Genomic DNA, 23,792 nt, shown 5'->3' with positions numbered 1-23,792 from the left:
TTTTTTGAGAGGGAGTCTTGTTCCATTGCCCAGGCTGGAGTGCAGTGGCCGGATCTCGGCTCACTGCAAGCTCCGCCTCCCAGGTTCACGGCAAGCTCCGCCTCCCAGGTTCACGCCATTCTCCTGCCTCAGCCTCCCGAGTAGCTGGGACTACAGGCACCCGCCACCTCGCCCGGCTAGTTTTTTGTATTTTTTTTTAGTAAAGACGGGGTTTCACCGTGTTAGCCAGGATGGTCTCGATCTCCTGACCTCGTGATCCACCCGTCTCGGCCTCCCAAAGTGCTGGGATTACAGGCTTGAGCCACCGTGCCCGGCCGCAGTTTTAAAATCTTTCATTTGTCTTAAAACATTTTTTCTGTTCTTAAATATTTTTCAATTTTTCAGTGGTCCTTGAATGTTAGCATGCATCAGAATCATTCTTGCAGAGGTCCACTCTGCTTTCTGATTCAGCAGGTCTAGGGTGAAGCCAGAGAATTTGTTTTAGTAAGTTCCTAGGTGATGCTGGTACTGCTGGTTGAACTCACACTTTAAGAATCATATTCCTGATACTCAAAGTGTGAGCCATGGACCAGCAGCATTGGCATCATCTGGTAGTTTGTTAGAAGTGGAGAATTTTGAGCCTCACACCAGACTATTTGAACAAAATGTGGTCTTTAACAAGCTCCCAAATGATATATACGTAACATTGAAATTTGATAAGTATGGTTTATAAAATCTGATAAGATCTGGCCTCTGCTTTCCCCAACTTAATCTCCTTCCAATCTTCCTCTTATACATTATATTCAAGCCACACTGGCTTTGTTTGTGTTCCCAGAAATTATTAACCTTGTTCTGGCTGTTACCTTCACCTGAAGCACTCTTTGTTTGTTTGTTTGTTTGTTTGAGATGAAGTTTCGCTCTTGTTGCCCAGGCTGGAGTGCAATGGTGCGATCTTGGCTCATCGCAACGTCTGCCCCCCAGGTTCAAGCGATTTTCCTGCCTCAGCTTCCTATGTAGCTGGGATTACAGGCATGCGCCACCACGCCCAGCTAATTTTGTACTTTTAATAGTGACGGGGTTTCTCCATGTTGGTCAGGCTGGTCTCGAACTACTGACCTCAGGTGGTTTGCCTGCCTCTGCCTCCCGAAGTGCTGCGATTATAGGGGTGAGCCACCACACCTGACCTGAAGCACTCTTTCTATAGACTTTCTTATTACTATCTGAATGTGATTGTCCCTCTTCAAAGAAGCCTTTAATGTAAAGAACACTCAAGTGGTAACCTCTCCCCACCCAGTCATACTATCACATTACCTTATTTTCTCCAACTCACATATTATTTGAAATTATTTATTTTCATGTTTATTATGTTATGAGAGGTCGACTTCACGGGTTGTATCCCCATACAGAATTAGTTGTTTTTGTCAATAACTGATAAAAGTAAATTGAAAACTTCATTTAATATTTTCTTACACTTATTTTTTTTTTCTTTTTCTTTTTGTGGAGAATGGGGTCTTGCGATATTGCCCAGGCAGATCTCGAACTCCTGGGCTCCAGCTATCTTTCTGCCTCTGCCTCCTTAAGAGCTGGGATTACAGGGCGTGAGCCACCACACCTGACTCATTTAATATTTTCTTATTGGCTGGGCGCGGTGGGTCACACATGTAATTCCAGCGCTTTGGGAGGCCAAGGCGGATGGATCATGAGGTCAGGAGCTCGAGACCAGCCTGGCCAAAATATTGAAACCCTGTCTCTACTGAAAATACAAAAATTAGCCAGGGTGGTGGCACGCACCTGTAGTCCCAGCTACTTGAGAGGCTGAGGCAGGAGAATCACTTGACCCGGGAGGCAGAGGTTGCAGTGAACGGAGGTTGCAGTGAGCTAAGACCGTGCCATTGCACTCCAGCCTGGGCGACAAAGCAAGACTCCATCTAAAAAGAAAAAAACATTTTTTTTTTTTTTTTTTTTTTGAGACAGAATCTCACTCTGTCGCCCAGGCTGGAGTGCAGTGGCATGATCTTGGCTTACTGCAACCTTCGCCTCTTGGGTTCGAACAATTCTCAGCCTCAGCCTCCTGAATAGCTGGGATTGCAGGCACCCACCACTACGCCCGGCTAATTTTTTTTTATTTTTAGTAGAGATGGGGTTTCACCATCTTGGCCAGGTTGGTATTGAACTCCTGACCTCGTGATCCACCCACCTCAGCCTCCCAAAGTGCTGGGATTACAGGCATGAGCCACTGCGACCGGCCAAAAAAATTCTTATTAAATATTTTTGTAGTTAATATTACGTTAGTTGGTGTCATGAAAATAGCACTTAACACTTGTTCAAAATTGAGAGTGTTGGTTGCTTTAAAAAATCTGTTAATCCAAGAATAAAGTCTAAGCTAATTTTTATATGTTCATTACTTCATTTTTTAAATAAAATTATTGAAAAACTAATTTCCTCAAATAATTTAATAGGTTCTTCCAGCACCCAAATTGAAGATGACAAATAATCATATTTATAGCAACAAAGGCTACGGAGTAAGCATTCTTCAACCAACGGAACAGTTTTTTATTGTAGCAGAAGAAGCTCTCAACAAAAGGGCTGCTTCAGGAGATAAAAAAGATGATAAAATGCTCTTCAAAGTAATGCAAAACCTGAATCTGGAAATGAATAATAATAAGATAGAAGCAAACGTCAAGGGGGATATCAGAATAGTCACAAGTTAAAGCGTCTGAATTGATGTTAAAGTTTTATATTTCACAAATTTGTTTAATAAATGATTCTCATATCCCACTGAAATGGTAGTTTCAATTCAAAGCTTAATTAAAAAATATTTAAATATCATAATGCTTTCATTGAATGATTCATTTTAACATATCTTTAAAATAATAGCTTTATTAAGATGTGGTTCACATGCTATAAAATTCACACATTACAAAGTGTACAATTCAATGATATTAGTATATTTTTAGTATATGGTACAGTCATCACTATTTAATCCAGAAACAAATATGGTTTTAAATATTGTTTTCTAATACTCCTCCAATAAAAAGCATTAGGTGTTCTATATAGATAAAAGACAAAATTTAATTTATAGCTAATTCCCAGTAACCAGAATAAGATAATATGTCATACATTAAAATAGGATAGTTTCTTTAAACTCATTCTTGTAGGTATACATTTTAGAAGAAAAAAATGAAAAAAAGAAAAAAATAGGATAGATTCAACAGCAAAAAACAAGGAAATCCAAAATAAGAGAGGTAAACAGTATAGAAACGTATTTCTCCCTCATAGCCAAGAAGCACAGAGGTACTCAGTATAGGGCTAAGAGATGTTCCTTGTGGGAACTCATCGTAGGGCTGGGAGGTAGGTATGTAGGTAGATAGGTGTTTTGCGTTGTCAGAAATTCAGGTTTCTTCTATATTGTTTCACGATTATAAGATTACCATGAAAAATCACCATACGATCCAAGACAGCAATTGGTAATCAAGCTTTCATGTCTGGTTTTCAGCCAGCAGAAGGGAAAGAACCTTTCTTCAAAGTTGCACACATTATTTTGACTTTCATGCTTCTACCTAGAATGTAATTACATGGCTACACTTAGCTGCAAATGAGAAATATAATCTTTACATTGGTCGGTCATGTGGCCTCTAAAATAGAGAGTTGATTTTCTAAGAAACAACGAATAGTCTTTTTCCCAAAGCAGAGCTTATGTTGACTTAAGAATACAAAAATAAAGAAGCACTCAGGCTTAAATACTTAAACTTTTGACTTTTACTTCATGTTATCTGTAACCTAACAAAGGTTACGCTAAATTGCCGTAAACAATCATCTTTTGAGACTGAGAGTTGATCATTTGTGTGTGTGTGTGTGTGTGTGTGACAGAGTCTCGCTGTGTCGCCCAGGCTGGAGTGCAGTGACGCGATCTCGGCTCACTGTAAGCTCCCCCTCCCGGGTTCACGCCATTCTCCGGCCTCAGCCTCCCGAGTAGCCGGGACTACAGGTGCCCGCCACCACCACGCCCGGCTAATTTTTTGTATTTTTAGTAGAAACAGGGTCTCTCCCTGGCTCCCTGTGTTAGCCAGGATGGTCTCGATCTCCTGACTTCATGATCCGCCTGCCTCGGCCTCCCAAAGTTCTGGGATTACAGGCGTGAGCCACCGCGCCCGGCCGATCATTTATTTTTAAAAGGGCATGATTGTTCTTCAGTGTTTCATTAAACAGCACTTTTTTAAAAGAGGAAAACCTATAGGCAGTTCCATAGACTTTGTTTATGCATAGTCTATGTACACAAAGACTTGTTAATATAATTCCAGGATTGTCCTTGGGGGCCTTAACAAGAAACATCTTTCTATAATGAATGTAGTGAGTGTTAAGGGTGGAGATTTGCCTTTTCCATCCTCTTCCCCCACCTTTCTCAGTTTTTGGCTTCAGAAAGAGTAGGTGAGGGGCAAAGTAATATCTTTGAAGGTGTACAATAAAAGCAGTAGCCTTGTGTGAACAAACTTCTTACTCTGGCCATCTACCTCCCTTCTGTTGCTGCCACTGGTTTCTAACCAATTTGTCTTTTCCCAGGCCAACTACAGAATATAGTGATGCTGTTTTTTTTTTTTCCTTTCATGATTCTAAAACATGCATAAAGCATTTTTAAGATTTTTTAAGAATTTTGATGTTTCATAAAATTATTTTTTTCTCTTCTACCTTTCCTCCCCTACCTTTCCCCCCATACCTTATAAATGAAAGACTGAATTTATATATTGTATTAGTTTTCCACTGCAGTCTTAATAAGTTACCACAAACTTAGTGGCTTAACATAGATTTATAATCTTACAGTTCTGTAGGTCAAAAATCTGGCATGGGTCTCACTTGGCCAAAATCAAGGTGTTGACAGGCCTGCATTCCTTTTTGGATGCTCTAGGGAAGGATCTGTTTCCTTGTTTGTTTGGGTTGTTGATAGAATTCAGTCCCTTGTAGTTGTAGGATTCAGACCCCTGTTTCCTTGATGGTTGACAGCTGAGTTTCTGGTGGCTGATTGCATTCCTTGGCTCATGGCCTCCACCCATTTTCAAAGCCAGCAACGGTGGATCAAGTGTCTCGCCTCTGAGTCTCTTCTCTATTCTTACGTCTCATCTCCCCGACTCCTTCTTCTGCCTCCCTCTTCCACTTTTAAGGACTCATGTGATTAGACTGACCCTGCCTCAATGATCCAGGATAATCTCACATCTCAAGATTCTTAACTTTATATATATAATTATATATATATGATTCTAAACTTTTTAAATATATATTTATATATGTTAAAAGTTAAGAATCATATATAAGAACTATATATGATTATATACTAGATAATATAATCTATAAAATATATAATTAAATATATAAATAATAGTGTAATATATACTTATTAAATATTTAAATATATACCTATTGTTATTCTTTAATATTTAAATATGTATATATTCTTATTATATACTATATATATTTAAATACATATATTTTAAAAATTAAGATTCTTGGCCTGGCACAGTGGCTCACGACTGCAATCCCAGCACTTTGGGAGCCGAGGCAGGTGGATCACCTGAGGTCAGGAGTTTAAGACCAGCCTGGCCAACGTGGTTAAACCCCATCTCTACTAAAAATACAAAAATTAACTGGGTATGGTGGCGTGTGCCTGTAGTCCCAGCTACTTGGGAGGCTGAGGCAGGAGAATCGCTTGAACCTGGGAGATGGAGATTGCAGTGAGCCGAGATGGCGCCATTGCACTCCAGCCTGGCAACAGAGCGAGACTCCGTCTCAAAAAAAAAAAAAAAATCTTGAGATGTGAGATTATTTGTTATATAATAGAGATATATATTATAATGTAAACATAATGTATTATATTAATACAAAAATGTAAAACTGTAAAATGATGTAGTTAGTGGTTATTTTTTACATATTAAGCATGAAAAATGTTTCACAGTTATGCCTGTTAAGATGAGAAACATTAAACATTTGATTATATAGCCAACTGCTTTGTTACCTTTATCTTAAATTTATTTCTAGGTATGAAAGAAATATGGAATTTCAAAGTGTGAAAATTCCTAAAAGTGCTTCCATTTAAGATAAATCCTAGGGTGACCAATTCATCCCAGTTTGCCCAGGACTTTCCCAGTTTCAGCGCTTCTTCTGTCTTAGAAAAACAGATAGTCCTGGGCCAGTTGAGACATTTGGCAACTCTAGTCAGTTCCCAGGAAGAAAAGATTCTTTTTACATCTTTTTGTTATGTCTTAGATTTATTTTTTTAATCTTTAATTTTGTGTATACATAGTAGGTGTATATATTTATGAGGTACATGAGATAATTTGATACAGTATGCAATGAGTAATAACCACATCACAATAAATGGGGCACCCATCACCTCAAGCATTTATTCTTGCTTTTTGTTACAAACAATCCAATTATACACTTTTAGTTATCTTTTTAAAGAATTTTATTTCAATCATTTTTGGGGAGCAGGTGGTGTTTGTTTACATGAATAAGTTCTTTAATTGTGATTTCTGAGATTTTGGTGCACGCAACACCTGAGCAGTGTACATTGTACCCAATGTGTAGTCTTTTATCCCTCACCCCTTCCCACCCTTCCCCCGAGTCCCCAAAGTCCACTATATCATTCTTACACCTTTGTGTCCTCATAGCTTAGCTCCCATTCATAAGCGAGAACATACAATATTTGGTTTTTCCATTCCTGGGAATTCCATCATTACTTTGTAAGAATAATGGTCTCTAACTCCATCCAGGTTGCTGCAAATGCAATTATTTCGTTCCTTTTTATGACTGAGTAGTATTCCATAGTATATATATACTACATTTTCTTTATCCACTTGGTTGATGGGAATTTAGGATGGTCCTGTATTTTTGCAGTTGTGAATTGTGCTGCAATAATCATGCATGTGCAAGTGTCTTTCTTTTACATATAATGATTTCTTTTCCTCTGGGGAGCTACCCAGTAGTGGGATTGCTGGATCAAATGGTAGATCTACTTTTAGTTAAGGAATCTCTATACTGTTTTCCATAGTAGTTGTACTAGTTTACATTCCCACCAGTAGTGTAAAAGTGTTCCCTTTTCACCACATCCATACAAACATCTATTGTTTTTTTAGTGTTAAATTATGGCCATTCATGCAGGAGTAAGGTGGTATCTCACTGTGGTCTTAATTTGCATTTCCCTGATAATTAGTGATGTTGAGCATTTTTCATATGTTTCTCGGCCATTTGTATACCTTTTTAATTTTAAAATTTTTATTATTTTATTATTTTCTGTTTTTGAGATGGAGTCTTGCTCTATTGCCCAGGCTGGAGGGCAGTGGGGTGATCTCGGCTCACTGCAACCTCCACCTCCCGGGTTCAAGCCATTCTCCTGCCTCAGCCCCCTGAGTAGCTGGGATTATAGGTGCGTGACCACCACACCCGGCTAGTTTCTGTATTTTTAGTAGAGATGGGGTTTCACCATGTTGGCCAGGCTGGTCTTGAACTCCTGACCTCAGGCGATCCACCCACCTCAGCCTCCCAAAGTGCTGGGATTACAGGCATGAGCCACTGCACCCAGCCTGTATAACTTCTTTTGAGAATTGTCTATTCATGTCCTTAGCCCACTTTTTGATGAGATTTTTTTTCTTGCTGATTCGAGTTCCTTGTAGATTCTGGACATTAGACCTAGTTTGCAAATATTTTCTCCCACTCTGTGGATTGTCTGTTTACTATGCTGATTATTTCTTTTGCTATGCAGAAGTTTTTTAGTTTAATTAGGTCCCATCTGTTTTTGTTTTTGTGGCATTTGCTTTTGGGTTCTTGGTCATGAACTCTTTGCCTAAGCCAATGTCTAGGAGAGTTTTTCCGATGTTATCTTTTAGAATTTTTATGGTCTCAGGTCTTAGATTTAAGTCTTTGATCTGTCTTGAGTTGATTTTTATATAAGGTGAGAGATGAGGATCCAGTTTCATTCTTCTACATGTGGCTTGCCAATTATCCCAGCACCATTTGTTGAATGCAGTGTCCTTTCCCCATTTTATGTTTTTGTTTGCTTTGTCAAAGATCAGTTAGTTGTAAATATTTGGCTTTATTTCTGGGTTCTCTATTCTGTTCCATTGATCTACATGCCTTTTTTTAATAACAGTACCATGCTGTTTTGGTAACTGTAGCCTCGTATAGTTTGAGTCAGGTAATATGATGCCTCTAGATTTGTTCTTTTCACTTAGTCTTGCTTTGGCTCTGTGGGCTCTTTTTTGGTTCCATATGAATTTTAGGATTGTTTTTTCTAGTTCTGTGAAGAATGATGATAGTATTTTGATGGGAATTGCATTAAATCTATAGATTGCTTTTGGCAGTATAGTCATTTTCACAATATTAATTCTACCCATCCATGAGCATGGGATATGTTTCCATTTGTTTCTGTCATCGATGATTTCTTTCAGCAGTGTTTGGTAGTCTTCCTTGCAGAGATCTTTCACCTCCTTGTGTTTGGTAGTCTTCCTTGCAGAGATCTTTCACCTCCTTGGCTAGGTATATTCCTAAGTATTTTATTTTTGCAGCTGTTGTAAAAGTGATTGAGTTCTTGATTTGAATCTCAGCTGAGTTGTTCTTGGTTTATAGCAGTGCTACTGATTTGCATACATTGATTTTCTATCTTGAAACTTTACTGAGTTCATTTTTCAGATCTAGGAACTTTTAGGATGAGTCTTACTGCATACCTAGGGTTTTCTAGGTATGCGATCACATCACTGACAGGGACAGTTTGACTTCCTCTTTACTGACTCAGATGCCCTTTCTCTTGTCTGATGCTCTGGCTAGGACACTTTTAGTTTTCTTTAAATGTACAGTAAATTATTGTTGCCTGTAGTTGCCCTGTTGTGCTACCGAATTCTAAATCTTATTCATTCAATCTAACAATATTTGTGTACCCATTAACCATCCCCACTTTCCTAGCACCACCACTACCCTTGCCAGCCTTTGGTAACCATTACTTTATCTCCATGAGTTCAGCTGTTTTAATCTCTCTATTCTGATCCATGAGTCTATGTGCCTGTTTTCATGCAAGTAATGTTACAGTGGGTAGCTTAGTCGGGTAAGAGTGGGGCAGAAGAGAGCTCTGCCCCACTCCCCGCCCCCCCCCCAACCCCCAGCGATACACCAGGAGTGTCAGGCAACCATCAGATGATGGTCAGGTGGTCAACTGTCTCTCTAAACTAATAATTGGTTACAGCCAGTGCCAAGAAAAGGCAGTCTGTTCTAATAAATAGAAAACACCTAAAACTGGTGATCAGCAGCTTCCTGATAAGAGCTCAGGAGTTTGCCAAGTGGGGAGAAGTAACATAAAACCCCAGAAGTATGCCAATGTATAAAACCCCAAGTCAAAAGGTCAAGCCGTGCACTTGCCTCCAGTCACCTACTTGGACTTCTTCCAAGTGTACTTTCCTTCCCTTTATTCCTGTTATAAAACTTTACTTGGCCGGGCGCGGTGGCTCAAGCCTGTAATCCCAGCACTTTGGGAGGCCGAGACAGGCGGATCATGAGGTCAGGAGATCGAGACCATCCTGGCTAACACGGTGAAACCCCGTCTCTACTAAAAATTCAAAAAAAAAAACTAGCCGGGAGAGGTGGCGGCGCCTGTAGTCCCAGCTACTCGGGAGGCTGAGGCAGGAGAATGGCGTGAACCCGGGAGGAGGAGCTTGCAGTGAGCTGAGATCCGGCCACTGCACTCCAGCCTGGGTGACAGAGCGAGACTCCGTCTCAACAACAACAACAACAACAACAACAAAAAAAAAAAAAAAAAAAACTTTATTTTTTGGGAGATGGAGTCTCACTCTTGTCACCCAGGCTGGAGTGCAATGGCATGATCTTAGCTCTCTGCAACATCCACTTCCTGGGTTCAAGCAATTCTCCTGCCTCAGCCTCCTGAGTAGCTTGGACTACAAGTGCCCTCCACCGCGTCTGGCCAAATTTTTCTTTTCTTTTTTTTTTTTTTTTTTGAGACAGAGTTTCACTCTTGTTGCCCAGGCTGGAGTGCAATGGTGCAATCCTGGCTCACCGCAACCTCTGCCTCCTGGGTTCAAGTGATTCTCCTGCCTCAACTTTTCTGAGTAGCTATAATTACAGGTGTGCACCACCACGCCCTGCTAATTTTGTATTTTTAGTAGAGACAGGGTTTCTCCATGTTGGTCAGGCTGGTCTCGAACTCCCGACCTTAGGTGATCCACCCACCTCGGCCTCCCAAAGTGTTGGGATTACAGGTGTGAGCCACTGCACCCAGCCTTAATTTTTGTATTTTTAGTAGAGATGGAGTTTCATCACATTGGCCAGGCTGGTCTCAAATTCCTGACCTCAGGTGATCCACAAAGTGTTGGGATTACAGGCATGAGCCACCACACCTGGTCCTTGTTATAAGACTTCTTAATAAAACTTTCACTCTTGCTCTAAAACTTGCCTCAGTCTCTCCTTCTGCCTTATGCCCCTCAAATTTTTCTTCTGAGGAGGCAAGAAATGAGGTTGTTGCAGACTCATATGAATTCACTGCCAGTAACATACTTTGGTGTTGTGTGACTCAGATATGTTCTGCTGCTAACAGTACCATGTTGTTTTGGTTCCTATAGTTCTGCAGTATAATTTGAAGTCAGGTAATGTGATTTCTCCAGGTTTGTTTATGCTCAGGATGGCTGTGGCTATTCTGGGTCTTTTGTGGTTGCATTTAAAGCTTAGAATTATTTTTGCTGTTTCTGTGAAGAATGTCATTGATATTTTGATAGAGAATGCATTGAATCTGTAGATTGCTTTGGGTACTGTGGATGTTTTAACAATACCGATTCTTCCAATCAAAGAACAGGAATACTTTTCCATTTTTTGGTGTCCTCTTCAATTTCTTGCATCGGCGTTTTATAGTTTTTATTGTAGGGATCATTCATGTCTTTGGTGAAATTTATTCGTATTTTATTTGTAGCTATTGTAAATGGACTTTCTTGATTTCTTTTTCAGATTGTTTGTTGCTGGCATAGAAATGCTATTATTTTTGTATGTTGGTTTGTATCCTGCAACTTTACCGTATTTATCTGTTCCAGTAGTTTTTTTGCCGGATTCTTGAGGTTTTTCCAAACATAAGACCATATCATCTGCAAACAAGGATAATTTGACTTTTTCCTTTCCAATTTGGATGCCCTTTCTTTCTTTCTTGTCTGATTGCTCTAGTTAGGACTTCCAGTTATGTTGAATAACAATGGTGAAAATGGCATCCTTATCTTGTTCTAGATCTTAAAGGAAAGTCATTTCCCATTCAGTATGATACCAGCTGTGGGTCTGTCATATATGGATTTTATTGTATTGAGGTACGTCCTTCTATACCCAGTTTTTTGAGTGTTTTATTTAAATCATGAAGGGATGGTTGGATTTTAACAAATGCTTTTTCAGCATCAATTGAAATTATTATGATTTTTATCCTTCATTCTGTTGATATGATGTGTCTCAATGGTTGATTTGCATATGTTGAACCATTTTTCAGATGAAGGAAGGAGTCTTTCTAGAAGCCGCAAGCTGTGCTTGGTTTTGGGGGAGGGGTGACGTAAACACTCTGTTGACTGCCCCAGCTGGTGTCTCACTAGCTTGTGTGTACCTCAAGTGAACTGGCTGAGCCCAGCACACCACCACGACTCGTCCAGAAATTGCAGTCCTTGTGGCCTAGACTGCCTTTCATTTAGGAACCCAGAGCACTTAAGCCTACAGTGGCAGGGCTTGTCAGAAGTCAGGTTCCAACCTCTGGGAAGGACAATTCATCTCTGGCTATAAATATCTAGGTACCAATATACCCAGCCATCTCTGGCTAGGTATAAATGTTTCCTCCAAGAGCATGGGCTACATTCTTTGCACTGTGATAAAGTAACACTCAGTTCCAACGCAATGTCTCACATTCTGTTCCCCCACTGCCAGGCACACAGATTCTGTCTGCGCCATGCGGCCGCTGCCAGGGCACAGAGAAAGGGTGATGTAGGCAAGTCAAGACTGTCTTTCCTACCTTCTTCCGTGCCTCTTTCCTCAATATACCTCTTTCCAGGTACTGTGATCGCTAACCTGATTTTTGGTTCTTACAAAGGTGTTTTGTGTGGATAGTTTTCAGTTTGGTGTTCTTGCGGGGAGATGGTCACTGGAGGCTTCTATTAAGCCATCTTGCTCCACCTCTCCTCACATCTTTTCTTAAAAGCTAAATTATCACTAAAATAGTCTCAGAAATTCAGGTAACCTCGGTTAACTTTGAGATTCAATATTAAATTTTCCCCACATGGTCCAGAAATATTTTATACTACATGTGATAGGACAGTCTGCAAATATTAAAGTTACACAAATACAACTTTAAACAACTTCCCTTTTTGTCTTCTAGACAGTAATTCAAATATAAGTCTTTCTGGCAAATACAGTAGAATTCAGGAGCTGTTTTCCCAGTCAAAACCAAAATTCATATCAGTTCCAATCAAATTAGAAATTCCATTTTTGGTTTTCTTTACTATCCTCCTGTCCCAATTCTGTTTCCAGATTCAGAGAGAGGAAAATTGGAATTCAAATACATGCTTGGCTAAAGTTGATGTCTTCTTTCTTGTTGTTTGGGCTGACCCCTAAGTTGGCACAACTATTCATATTGTGATCTGTTCCTATGGAATAGGTGACGTTCAGAGGGTCTGGAGTGTAGCTCCACAGCATAGAAGATCCCATCAAATTGTAGCTGCTTGCTTGAGGACACTGTACCTACACCTTCTGTTAACACAGAGAGGTCTGCAGCTTGGCTTCCTCAAACTGGCACATCAGCTTTTTCTTCCAGATAACTTTCAAGCTGCCAACCACAGACCAAACAGGTGCAATTCAGGACACTCTTTCCTGTCTGAACTTCTAGAAGTGCAGACTCAGTTGTCACTGCCAGCTCTACTACCGCAAACTCCAGTAGGTATGTGCTGTGAGAGAAGCGGTGGTAAGCAGAAACCTTTCAACGTATTTTTTTCTCAAATTCTCTCCCATCTCCTGAATGGGAACCGTATGTATTCAAGCTCTCATTTTGGAAGAACTTTCAGTCATTGCACACCTGCTGTGACATTCTTTAACTATTGTCTTTGTTCTAAGCAGAATGTAGAGATGACTAAGAAAGGAAATGAAGGCCGGGTGTGGTGGCTCATGCCTATAATCCCAGCACTTTGGGAGGCCGAGGCCGGTGAATTGCCTGAGGTCAAGAGTTCAATACCAGCCTGGGTAGGTGAAAACCCGTTTCTACAAAACAAAAAAATTAGCTGGGTGTGGCGCTGGCAGGTGCCTGCGGTCCCAGTTACCCACCGCTTAGGAGGCTGAGGTGGGAAGATCGCTTGAGCCTGGGAGGTAGAGGTTGCAAGTGAGCTGAGATTGCGCCACTGCACTCCAGCCTGGGTGACCCTGCCTTAAAACAGAAATTCAATAGTAGTTGATGTCTGAAGGTATTAATATACCACAAAATACTCTATGTAGCCTTCTGCTCTTTTAAGTCTCATCTAAGAAAAGGAATGATTTCTGGACCTTTTAATGGATTCTTTGACAAGTGAAGTGGATTCCCACTTACAGTTATGACAAGTACAAATGGCACTTAACCTCCCATGTAAGCAAGTAGTGAAACAGCTGCTTTCAGACATTAGGCAACAGGCAATGCAGAACTGTGATCCCCCAATAAGGAAAACAATGAGACAAGTCCATGACTATGTGGAAGCACTTTTTGGGTCATGGCGGAGGGAGAAAGTACCAAGCAGAGCACTGCAGTTAAGAGACAAACGAGTTTGGGGAGGACAGCTGGTATGTGTGGGGCACACACAGCGGGGAGCTACATTTAGGTCTTCAGCTGAGAATGAAAAAATTAGAACTATGCCTTAGGGCTTTTTTTCAACCTTTAGAGAATGCACTTTGACAACTTTTGGCCATTTTTCAATTTCACATTTCTAATTGAATTTGTTGGAGGGATGAGTACCATTCAAATGAACCATTATTGGTTTTATACTAATAAGGGAGGAGACCACTCCTCATATCATCTTATGCCTAATTTCTGCCTCCAAAGAAAGAATTAAAAACTAAGAGGCAGAAATGAAATCCACAGGCAGACAGCCTGGCGCCACACCCTGGGCCTAGTAGTTAAAAGACTGACCCCTGACCTAATCGGTTATCTACAGATTACAGACATTGTATAGAAATGCACTGTGAAAATCCCTATCCTGTTTTCTTCTAATTACCAGTGCATGCAGCCCCCACCTGCTTGCTCAATCAATCATGGCCCCCTCACACGCACCCCCTTGGAGTTGTGAGCCCTTAAAAGGCACAGCAATTGCTCACTCGGGGAGCTCGGCTCTTGAGACAGGAGTCTTGCTGATGCCCCGACTGAAAAAACCCCTTCCTTAAACCCCTTCTTTCTTTAACTTGGTGTCAGAGGAGTTTTGTCTGCGGCTCGTCCTGCTACTATACCTTTTATGGGAGTTTTCACAACCTGCAAAGGGAGAGAAAGCATGATCCATCAATGGTGCTAGTTCAGTATGGCTAGCTACAGCTGTACAGCAGAAATGAAGGTAGAGCTGGAGTCAGGGGCTAAGAAGGGAGTCTAGCCTCTGCTCTGCCGGCAGTAAGAATCATTGGTTAAAGTCAGGAGAGAGGGCATGAAATTAGATTCATTTGGGAATATTTACTCTAGCTGCAGTGGAGATCAGATTGAGGCAGGCCTGTAGGCAGGATCAGTTAAGTGGTTGCTGTGGCAATGTACGTTCAAACTAAGACTGAATAGAACAGAGGCAACTGATCTATAAAAGTATATTGAAAGATGTTTTGAGCTGACTAGAGGTGGTGGCTTAAAATTAAGCAGCGGAAACTCCAAAGAAAACAGAGCAGAGAACACAGTACTGTCAGGACATAGGGTAGGTTGGGAGGGGAAGGAGGTCAGTTTGGAAAGCACTGAGGATTTTTTTCTATGGGATATTTAAGCAGAGATACATGTTCAGTATGCAGCTGCTTACATGTCTCAGAAAGGAAATCTCGGTTGGAGACAGACTTGTGCGTCTGTAAATAGGTGCCATCAGCTTAACAACTGCTGAAGGTGATCTACAACACATATGCAGGATAAAGTACTTTGAAAAGGAAACCAAGACAAAAATATAACTTGCCCAAGATCATCCACATGGTGGAGAAAAGAATTAAGACAGACCCAGTTCTGTCTCATCCAATACCTTTGCCCTCTCCCACTGTATCCTGCTCAAATGAGAAATCTGAAAATTCACTGGAAACTGTAAAGTGTTATAAATGTATGAACATCTCTATTAAAGAGGCTTAAGAGTTCTATGGAGTGATTATATGCTTTTAATTGTCATAGTAGAAACTCAATTAGAAAAGAAAATGCTGGCCTTGGTCTTATTCAAAGACAGAATATGGGAGCAAGCCAAATGTTCAGCCCTAGATCGAAAGTTTTATTCAGGTTTATGTGGCTTGTACACTTGCCAGTATTTACTTCAAAAGGTAACAATTCAATTCCAAGGTGATTTTTCTATTACAAGTACTATCACTTAGTATACTTTTGAAACATGGTACAACTTCTCTGATATTTAAAATGAACAGATGTAACTGGCATTATAAAATTTTCTAATATATAAGGTCAACAAACTACACGGCAAGTATTCGGTGTAATACTTTATTTTCTACTGTATTAAACGAAAGCCAGGAAAATACCAAGTTATTTAAAGGCAAATCTTTACTCCTTAAAGAAAAAATACAAACTGTGGTACTTTTAAGATAGATCGTTATATTTTACATAATATAAACAAAATCACTAATGCATCTATAGGCTTGGTTTCCTTAAACTACAATGAACCACAGAATGGGTGAAAATGCATTTACTTTTTGGTGGCAAATAAACATATTGGAAAAAACACGTAACACATAGCATGCCTTTTTTTCCTTACTGTCTACACACAGGAACTGACATAACCAAGATTTAATAGCCACCACCTCCTCTCCCCTGTCCAAAGTAACCAGGTCCATAGGCCCCCCTACCACCTCCTCGCTGGAATCCCCCAGATCCTCTGTAGCCTCCACTAGGCCCTCTGTAGTCTCCTCCAGAGTTGCCTCTAAAGCCACCTCGGGAAACTCCTCTATAGCCTCCACCAACACCTGCGCCATATCCTGCCCGAAAGGAGTTGGGGCTGCCACCATAGCCTCCGCTACCATAGCCTCCACCACCATAGCCTCCACTGGTATAGCCACCACCATAGCCTCCACCACTGTAACTAGAACCTCCCCTTCTATATCCGCTTCCATTGTCGTATCGGGCCATCTTGGGAGGACGTGGACCATCTCCATACCTAGCAAAAGCACAAAACCATCACTTCAGCAAAGCATTCTTCTTATTTCCCAACCACTCACCAAATGCATACATTTAGTTATATTTGAAAATTTAATACATAAAGGGAATGAAGCCAAATGCACAAATCGAAATTGAAACAAAATTGATCTGCTATTCTAAAACAGTCATCAATTATATCCATCTGTTTTTCTGAAGTTCTTTCTGGTTCAATCTCAAAGGTTTTGAATTTTGGCAGTATGTCATTACAACTTTAAGACAGTGCTCTTACTCAGGTTAACAACATAGTGTTCCAAGAAGGCAAGCATTGGGAGAGGGTTCCTGGAGCTGCCAATAAACTATTTGGTCTTTATCACTAAAAGTTTTCCTGCAATAATTCTGAAATACGATTTTGAAAAATGTCTAATTTTGAAAAATTCTATCTACTACTGTAATTTAGGCCACCACATAGTCATACATCCTAAACTCTCTTACGTATATCCCTTTCTTTCTAGTTTCTGGACTACTATCCCTCATAGAAACAGATTATATATACAAAGGCTCCTTGCTTACCAGCCCTCCTACCAAAAATAATCTCTCTTCTCCTAAACAACCATGAATACTTCATTTGCTATCTGCCTATGATGCTTACTGAATTATTCTATACATTTAACCACCTAGGAGGGCCACAGTAAAGCATAGTAAGAACAGTTTCAGGAGGCATGTTGCCTGGGTTTGAATCTGGTTCTATCAGTTATTAGTTGTATGACCCTGAGTCTTATCTGTGCCCGGTTTCCTTATCTATATTAAAGAGGATGAGGATAACCATCTACCCATCTTACAGACAGACCAAATGCAATAAATCATTTTGATGAGGAATTAGAGCTCATTTTTGGATAACTGGAAGGATTTTAGTACATTAGCATATTATAGTATTACTAAAACACTTAAGGTTTTGGGGTGTTATTGTGACCATATTCTTAAAAGATATGAAATGTATTGATGTGGTAGTGCCTACTACTTCATCACAAATGATTAAGGAAATGTACAAAACGCTGAAAATTAGTCAATCTAAACAGACTGTATGGTATACATTGTATCACTCTTCTGCCTTTTTGGCAAGTATCAAGTATTTGTAAATAAAAACTCATGGGCAAAGGAAATATTTTAAAACCTGAAGCAAATAAAAATTTTAAGAATTAAGATAAATTTTTCATTTCTTTGCTTTAGGATATCCATGCTCTTAGTTGTTTAAGATAAACAAAAACACATACACATTGGATAAAGAAGCAATTTAACATCTCATCAGTATTTTTTCTTTAGAGATGCCAAAACAGTACCATGGAAAAAGGGCTATCCGGGCTGTGTCACTTCCCTGTCAGGTGACCTACTCTGAACTACGTATGTGTATTTGTAAGATCCTTTTCTAACACTACCAATATGCACTGATGTGGCAGACCAATTACTAACAAAGGGACTAACAAAAGTAAATGACATTCTTTGTTCTGAGTTTGTCAGATGGAACTAAACTATCTATATCTAGAATTTTACTTAATAAGGCTTCTATCACTAACTCTAGGAATTCTAGACCTACAAAAGATCTCTCCCCTCTACTTGGTTCAATGAGAAGTTAATATGGTACTTACCGTGTACTGCCAATCATAAGGTTGATACCAGCAGCTGAGGGTCTAGAGATTTGACGGATCATGTTCAGCATACGTTCATTTACAGGGTCCAACTGGCTGATGATAGCAGGTTGTTTGGTTACTTCAACAACCAGAGCCTCCATGGCTGCCCGGAGACCGGTGATACAGGCAGCAGCTTCATGAGATATTTGCAGTTTAATCCTAAAGTGGCGAAAAACATTAAAAATAAGAGAGGGAGTATATGAAGAAAAAGACCATTATCTCTCAACTTCACACATGGCAAGTTAAAGAATAAATTTAACTTCTTAAGCACTAATATTAAAAAAACTACTTATAATGGCCCTAAACTTAGGCAAACACAGATATGAAGAGCAGTAATAATCAGCTCTAGCCTCTTAAAATTCACTGCTACTAGCAGGAATCTTAAGCCATAAAGTCTATCAAGCCTAGTAAAATACAAAAATATATGTAATATACAATAAACAAAAAAAAGTCCAGCAATATGGATCATTCAGACTTTATTATTTTTCTGAGACAGAGTCTTGCTCTGTTGCCCAGGCTGGAGTGCAGTGGCGTGATCTTGGCTCACTGCAACCTCTGCCTCCCAGGTTCAAGTGATTCTCCTGCCTCAGCCTCCAGAATAGCTGGGACTACAGGTGTGCACTACCACACTAGGCTAGATTTTTTGTATTTTTAGTAGAGACAGGTTTCACCATGTTGTCCAGGCTGATCTCGAACTTCCTGAGCCCAAGTGATCTGCGGCACCCAGCCAGATCATCCAGACTTTAAAAGAATGAATTAAGAGACCCAGAATGCTGGCATTTTCTAGGTTTTCAAGAATATGATGGCTGAGCCTACTGGCTATCCATTAAACTCTATTCCATTTTTGCCCAGTGCTTGCCACTAGTTTTGAATCAATATAGAGAGTATGTGAAAGTGTATTCAAGCTTCACTTAGATTGATTCCATAGTGGTGTGCATAGTGGTTAGACATGGCTCAAATTTCTAATGCATCTGCTTCTACTGGTATCCATTTAAGTATATAGTATGCAATTAAGTTAGATATAATTAGTGTCTATTTAAGTTATAATTAGTATATAATTAAGTTAGATTAGCAGCTGAATTCCATCATATTATAATTCTAAGAATTCAGTTTGGAGTTCACATCTGAAAATCCATACCAGTCATCTACAAGCACAATCTGCCCATCAGATTGGACCTTCTTGGAGGCAAACAGAAGCAACTGCAGGGGTGTGACTAAAGTCATGCCTTTAGCAGAGATGGCTCGAGTTCGAATCTGCAAATGGAGAAAGAGACAGTACAAAATGGTTGACATTCCAACTTCCAAATACCGCCATATACTGTGCTTTGAAAATCAAAATTCATATTCCTAATGATTGTGAAGACAATTTCAACTTTCAACGTTAACTTCTGTAGTCTTTTCTTACCTTTTCACCAAATACAAAGAAGGGAGATGGGTACTTCATGTCTTGGCTACTAAAAGGACAATTAACAGATGATTTGTGGATAAGTGCATTACGTCCTTCAGTGGTGAGAATCTTTCTCTTTTCCTTATGATAGCATACATTGGGGTACACACCAAAGGCCAGGAGGGAGATAACAACATCCAAATTATTATCTGGTCCAGTGTTAGTGAACACTTGTGTCAACAAACAATCTGTTAAGAGGAGCAGAGTGAAAAGAAAAATCAGGTAACTGGCTGATCTTCACATTACATGCAAACTATTCTAGAAAATTCAGAGAACTGACTCTTCCTCTCTTCACATAACCTGTCTGTAAAACTTTCTCATCTGCTACTCTTCAATAGCTGTTAGTCATAGAGAAGACGGAATGATAATCTAAGAGGACACCTACTGGAATGAAGGTTGACGTTTTTACCCAGTCTACACTTTATGAGTACTTAGCTACTGACTGGAAAGCATGACGGTCAACCGCTGAAAGCACAGACATATTTTGTTCTAGACAAACGAGTTCTAGTCTTATAACCTCCTAATCGGATAAATTAAAGATAATTTATACCTTGGTGCCTGTTTCATTACCTATAAAATGCATCTCAAGACTCTAGCACATAAGAAGTTTTCCCTCTTATAATTTTGAGGAAAACCTAACATTTCGGCTGGCTTATGACAGAAAAGAACCACTCACTACTCTGTTAAGTTATTCCAATCACAGCCGTTAAAAATTTACCAACTTGCCCAACTACCTTCTGTCTCTCAACAGTCTTATTTCTGGTTATGCATTCCAGTTCTCAATGTTTTAGGAAATAATTCTACATTTTAACCTAGTTGGAAAAGAAGAGTACTATAGCTCATCTTTATATCAAGAAACATGAGTTTTTTTTTTCTACGTTAGATGTCATAAGGTCCTCTAATCATCTGTACACCAAAAGTATAAATTAAAGCCATTTAAAATTTAATGTGGTAGAATTTACTTCAAGGCCAAATGCTAATCAATTACTTTGCAAACCACTATAAGGTTATCAGCAAAGTACTCATTCTGGGAGCTAGACTAGTATCCATGAGAACTAAGAAATAGTTGGGAATATATAAAAATCATAGGATCTAAAATTTGAAGCTAAAATACACTTTGCTGTCAATTTACATGTACTATATACATGTCACTTTAAAGATATCTTAAGAATGGGAGTCTTACCTTCTGGAAACCCAGAATTAATCAAAATCTCTTTGAGTTGAACTTTGGCTTCCCAAGTCATTCTTAGCGTGGCCATATTAAGTCTTTTGTGCTCACAAAAACGTATCTCTGCTTCTTCTCCACCCATTCTAAAATAAATTGGTATGAGAAATCACTCTCTAAGACCCGAGAACCAAATACAAATGAGAAACTACAGACAGCTCACCCAAATCTTACTCATACCTAGCATCATCCCAGGCTTGGAATACTGATAAAAGGGCTACGTGATCAGAAAATCTGTTTCCAGCAAAATTTCGATGGATATAGCCCAGCCGCTTTCCTTCATTGATGAAAGGCTCTGGAAAGCAGGTAGCAGCAGCAATGGTACAGATAGCATCTCCCACGCTGAAATACAGACAGTTAAATTCAGACTAGATCACAATATTGTTGCCAGCAGCTCAGGTAGTACTGTCGACTGTGGGTTGCAGTCTTGATGGCTACGATTCTACTTTTATTTTCAATGAAATTGGCTTAACAAAGAACTTTACAGCTGCTCTCTTCAGAATCAGAAAGAAAAAAAAAAGGTGCTCTGATGCTCCAATGGTCATGTACTTACCATAAATTATGACCAAGTATATTTTTCCTTTTATATTCTCTCTTCCTCATCATACCAAATCTCTTAATCTTCAACATTTTCTGATAAAATTAACCTCTTTTCCTGATGCTGCTCTTTCAAGACCAACTATTAAAAACGAAGGACCCTCCCACCCTGGCCTCCCAAAGTGCTAGGATTAAAGGTGTGAGCCACATTGCCTGGCCTGCTTACTTTTTACTTATGAGAAATCAGTGCCCGTTTCCCCATGTTGGGCCCAGATATCCATCTACTGGAACTGTACATTTTTTTCGTGTTACACTTCTCTCAATATTTAGGTATGTCACTTCCCTTAAGAACATTCAGGATTTTTTTCTTTTATCTGAGCCAATACTGCTTTTACAGGGAGAAGAAGATTCAGAAATTATTCTACCACTTAACGAAGAGAAATAAAACAAAGCACTTACTAGAAAATACACCCCATTATCATCATTTTCCCAAAACGAGGCTCAATGGGGAGTTTAGCCAGGATTCGTCCCAAAGGAGTCAACTCATCATTGGCATCTAATGCATCAAGCTCTGTGGGGAGATAGTTTTTTGTGAGTAGAAACAAATGAACACTAATTTTAGGCAGACAAAACATTACTTTCTAAATTAAGGTTAAGATAGTTTAGACTTCCTCTTCTGTCAAGCCAATTGCTAGTACCATGTCTATAGCCAACAATTCTCTTTACTCAAAAATAGAACAAAATCAAAATCTAGAGCACTCAACATAAGGAAGGTACTACAACTATATCCTGTAGGTTATAAAAACAAATACAATTCATATTAAGTCTATAAATACAGTATTAACTATAATAGCAGCATAAGTTTCTATATGCCATAAGAAGTCTGACACTCAACTGTTAATGTTTTAGAAAAAAAAAAATCTGGAGAAAATTCTGAAGTTACATAGCAAGATTCAAAATTCAAATTCAGATCTAGCTCCAATGCCCTTAATTTTCACTGCACTATTTTCACTGCTTCTAAAACAACTTTAGCAAGAAAACATAAATGTTCCAGGCTGGACATGGCTCACGTCTGTAATCCCAGCACTTTGGGAGGCTGAGGTGGGTGGATCACTTGAGGTAGGGAGTTTCAGACCAGCCTGGCCAACATGGTGAAACCCCGCCTCTACTAAAAATACAAAAATTAGCCAGGTGTGGTGGTGTATGCCTGTAGTCTCAGCTACTCGGGAGGTTGAGGCAGAAGAATGGCTTGAACCTGGGAGGTGGAGGTTGCAGTGAGCTGAGATCACACCACTGCACTCCAGCCTGGGCAATGGAGCGAGATTCCGTCTCAAAAAAGTTATATGAGATTCATATGAAATTCTGTGGGTATCATGAGTAAGTTATGTTCTGATCTTTAGTACAGAGTTAAGAGATGCCTTTTTAAGTTTTCTTTTGTAAAGTAAGACTCACTGTCCCTTTCTTCCCTCTCATTGCTCATTAGAACAGTGACTATATTAAGTACCTAAGGTAAGACTGGAAGCCTTACTATTATTATCACAGCCCTGTTGACTACATCTTGATTCATTTGTTAAGTGTTATCTGCCAGGATAAGACAGATGGTATGATTAATATCTGTGTCAAGTAGGTTTGTATTTGTTAAGTACCTCTAAGAGTGTGTTCTGCTTCAATCACAGCATCCAAAGGGGGAGGTTCAATTGCTTTGGCCAGAAATTGGCCAATTCCTCCCAGACGCAGAAGTTTTATGCTAAGAGCAATTTCATGCAATGGTGTTCGGAACATCTCTGGTGTCATGTGGGTTTCAAGTCTGAGAGAAAACAAGCATAAAATAACCATCCTCCTTGTGTATACACAGATGCTAGTTTAATAAACTTTTTGCAGCAAGGTAATCAGGGAGAGAGCTGCCCTTTCCTCATCCTTTTATTTTATAATTATCATCGAACCTTTTATCATTCACTATACACACTACTGACAAAATTTAATCTGGTTGCATAGTGGTTTCTGACTTATCCTCACAGTTTGATGGCCTTTCCAGCTAAGAAGAAAAATGAAAAAATTATCCAAAATCTCGAATGCTATTAGCTTCACCCATGGTCTCTTCAGGCCTTGCCTGTTGACAAACATGGGTTAAAAACGACAACACTTTTTGTAGGATAACTCATACTAACATTTCTCTACAACCTCCCACCTTCCTAGTTCATGTAATTTTAGTGCCACTAGAAAGGCTCTTACAGATGTAATTCTTTAAAATCCAAAACTTTTTGACTTCTGACATGACACTTGAAGGAAATGCTCACTAGTGTTTTGGATTTCATATTTTCAGATTACGGATGCCAAACTGGTAAATACAATGCAAATATTACAAATAAATAAAATTCACTTCTGGTCCCAAGTATTTCAGTTTTAAAAGAGGTATTTGACCTATATAAATTAACAATAGCAAACACTTATTGGGAGATCATGATGTGCCAGACACTGATTATTAACTCATTTACTTCTTATACGAATCTTATGGGTTAGGCATTATTTACCCATATTCTTTTTACAACAGAGGAAACAAGAGAGATTAAGTAACTCAGTATTTTATAGAAT

General features: G+C 39.4%; 2 protein-coding genes across 4 annotated transcripts in view; one reads left to right on the top strand and one right to left on the bottom strand.

Annotated features, from left to right (window-relative positions):
* The window catches only part of SHCBP1L (SHC binding and spindle associated 1 like), a 48,850-nt gene extending 46,042 nt beyond the window's left edge, over positions 1-2,808 (top strand). Inside the window, exon 11 of one of the 2 annotated variants that reach the window (XM_031935680.1) lies at positions 2,439-2,808. In XM_031935680.1, coding sequence (XP_031791540.1) covers positions 2,439-2,690 — 252 coding nt within the window. In that variant the 3' untranslated portion in view covers positions 2,691-2,808. The remainder of the gene's footprint in view (positions 1-2,438) is intronic. The other variant, XM_023203484.3, reaches the window with a different exon arrangement.
* A 12,831-nt stretch (positions 2,809-15,639) lies between these two features.
* DHX9 (DExH-box helicase 9) overlaps positions 15,640-23,792 on the bottom strand; it is a 48,144-nt gene continuing 39,991 nt past the window's right edge. For both annotated transcript variants that reach the window (XM_023203486.1, XM_023203487.2), the window contains 8 exons: positions 22,847-23,007; positions 21,660-21,771; positions 20,844-21,005; positions 20,622-20,749; positions 19,397-19,626; positions 19,130-19,245; positions 17,950-18,150; positions 15,640-16,325 (listed from right to left, as the gene is read on the bottom strand). In XM_023203486.1, coding sequence (XP_023059254.1) covers positions 15,959-16,325; positions 17,950-18,150; positions 19,130-19,245; positions 19,397-19,626; positions 20,622-20,749; positions 20,844-21,005; positions 21,660-21,771; positions 22,847-23,007 — 1,477 coding nt within the window. In that variant the 3' untranslated portion in view covers positions 15,640-15,958. The remainder of the gene's footprint in view (positions 16,326-17,949; positions 18,151-19,129; positions 19,246-19,396; positions 19,627-20,621; positions 20,750-20,843; positions 21,006-21,659; positions 21,772-22,846; positions 23,008-23,792) is intronic.

Source organism: Piliocolobus tephrosceles, chromosome 1, assembly GCF_002776525.5.
Source record: "Piliocolobus tephrosceles isolate RC106 chromosome 1, ASM277652v3, whole genome shotgun sequence".
Taxonomy (NCBI): domain Eukaryota; kingdom Metazoa; phylum Chordata; class Mammalia; order Primates; family Cercopithecidae; genus Piliocolobus; species Piliocolobus tephrosceles.
Note: the sequence above shows the minus strand (reverse complement) of the source record. Positions and strands in the feature narration are given on the sequence as shown.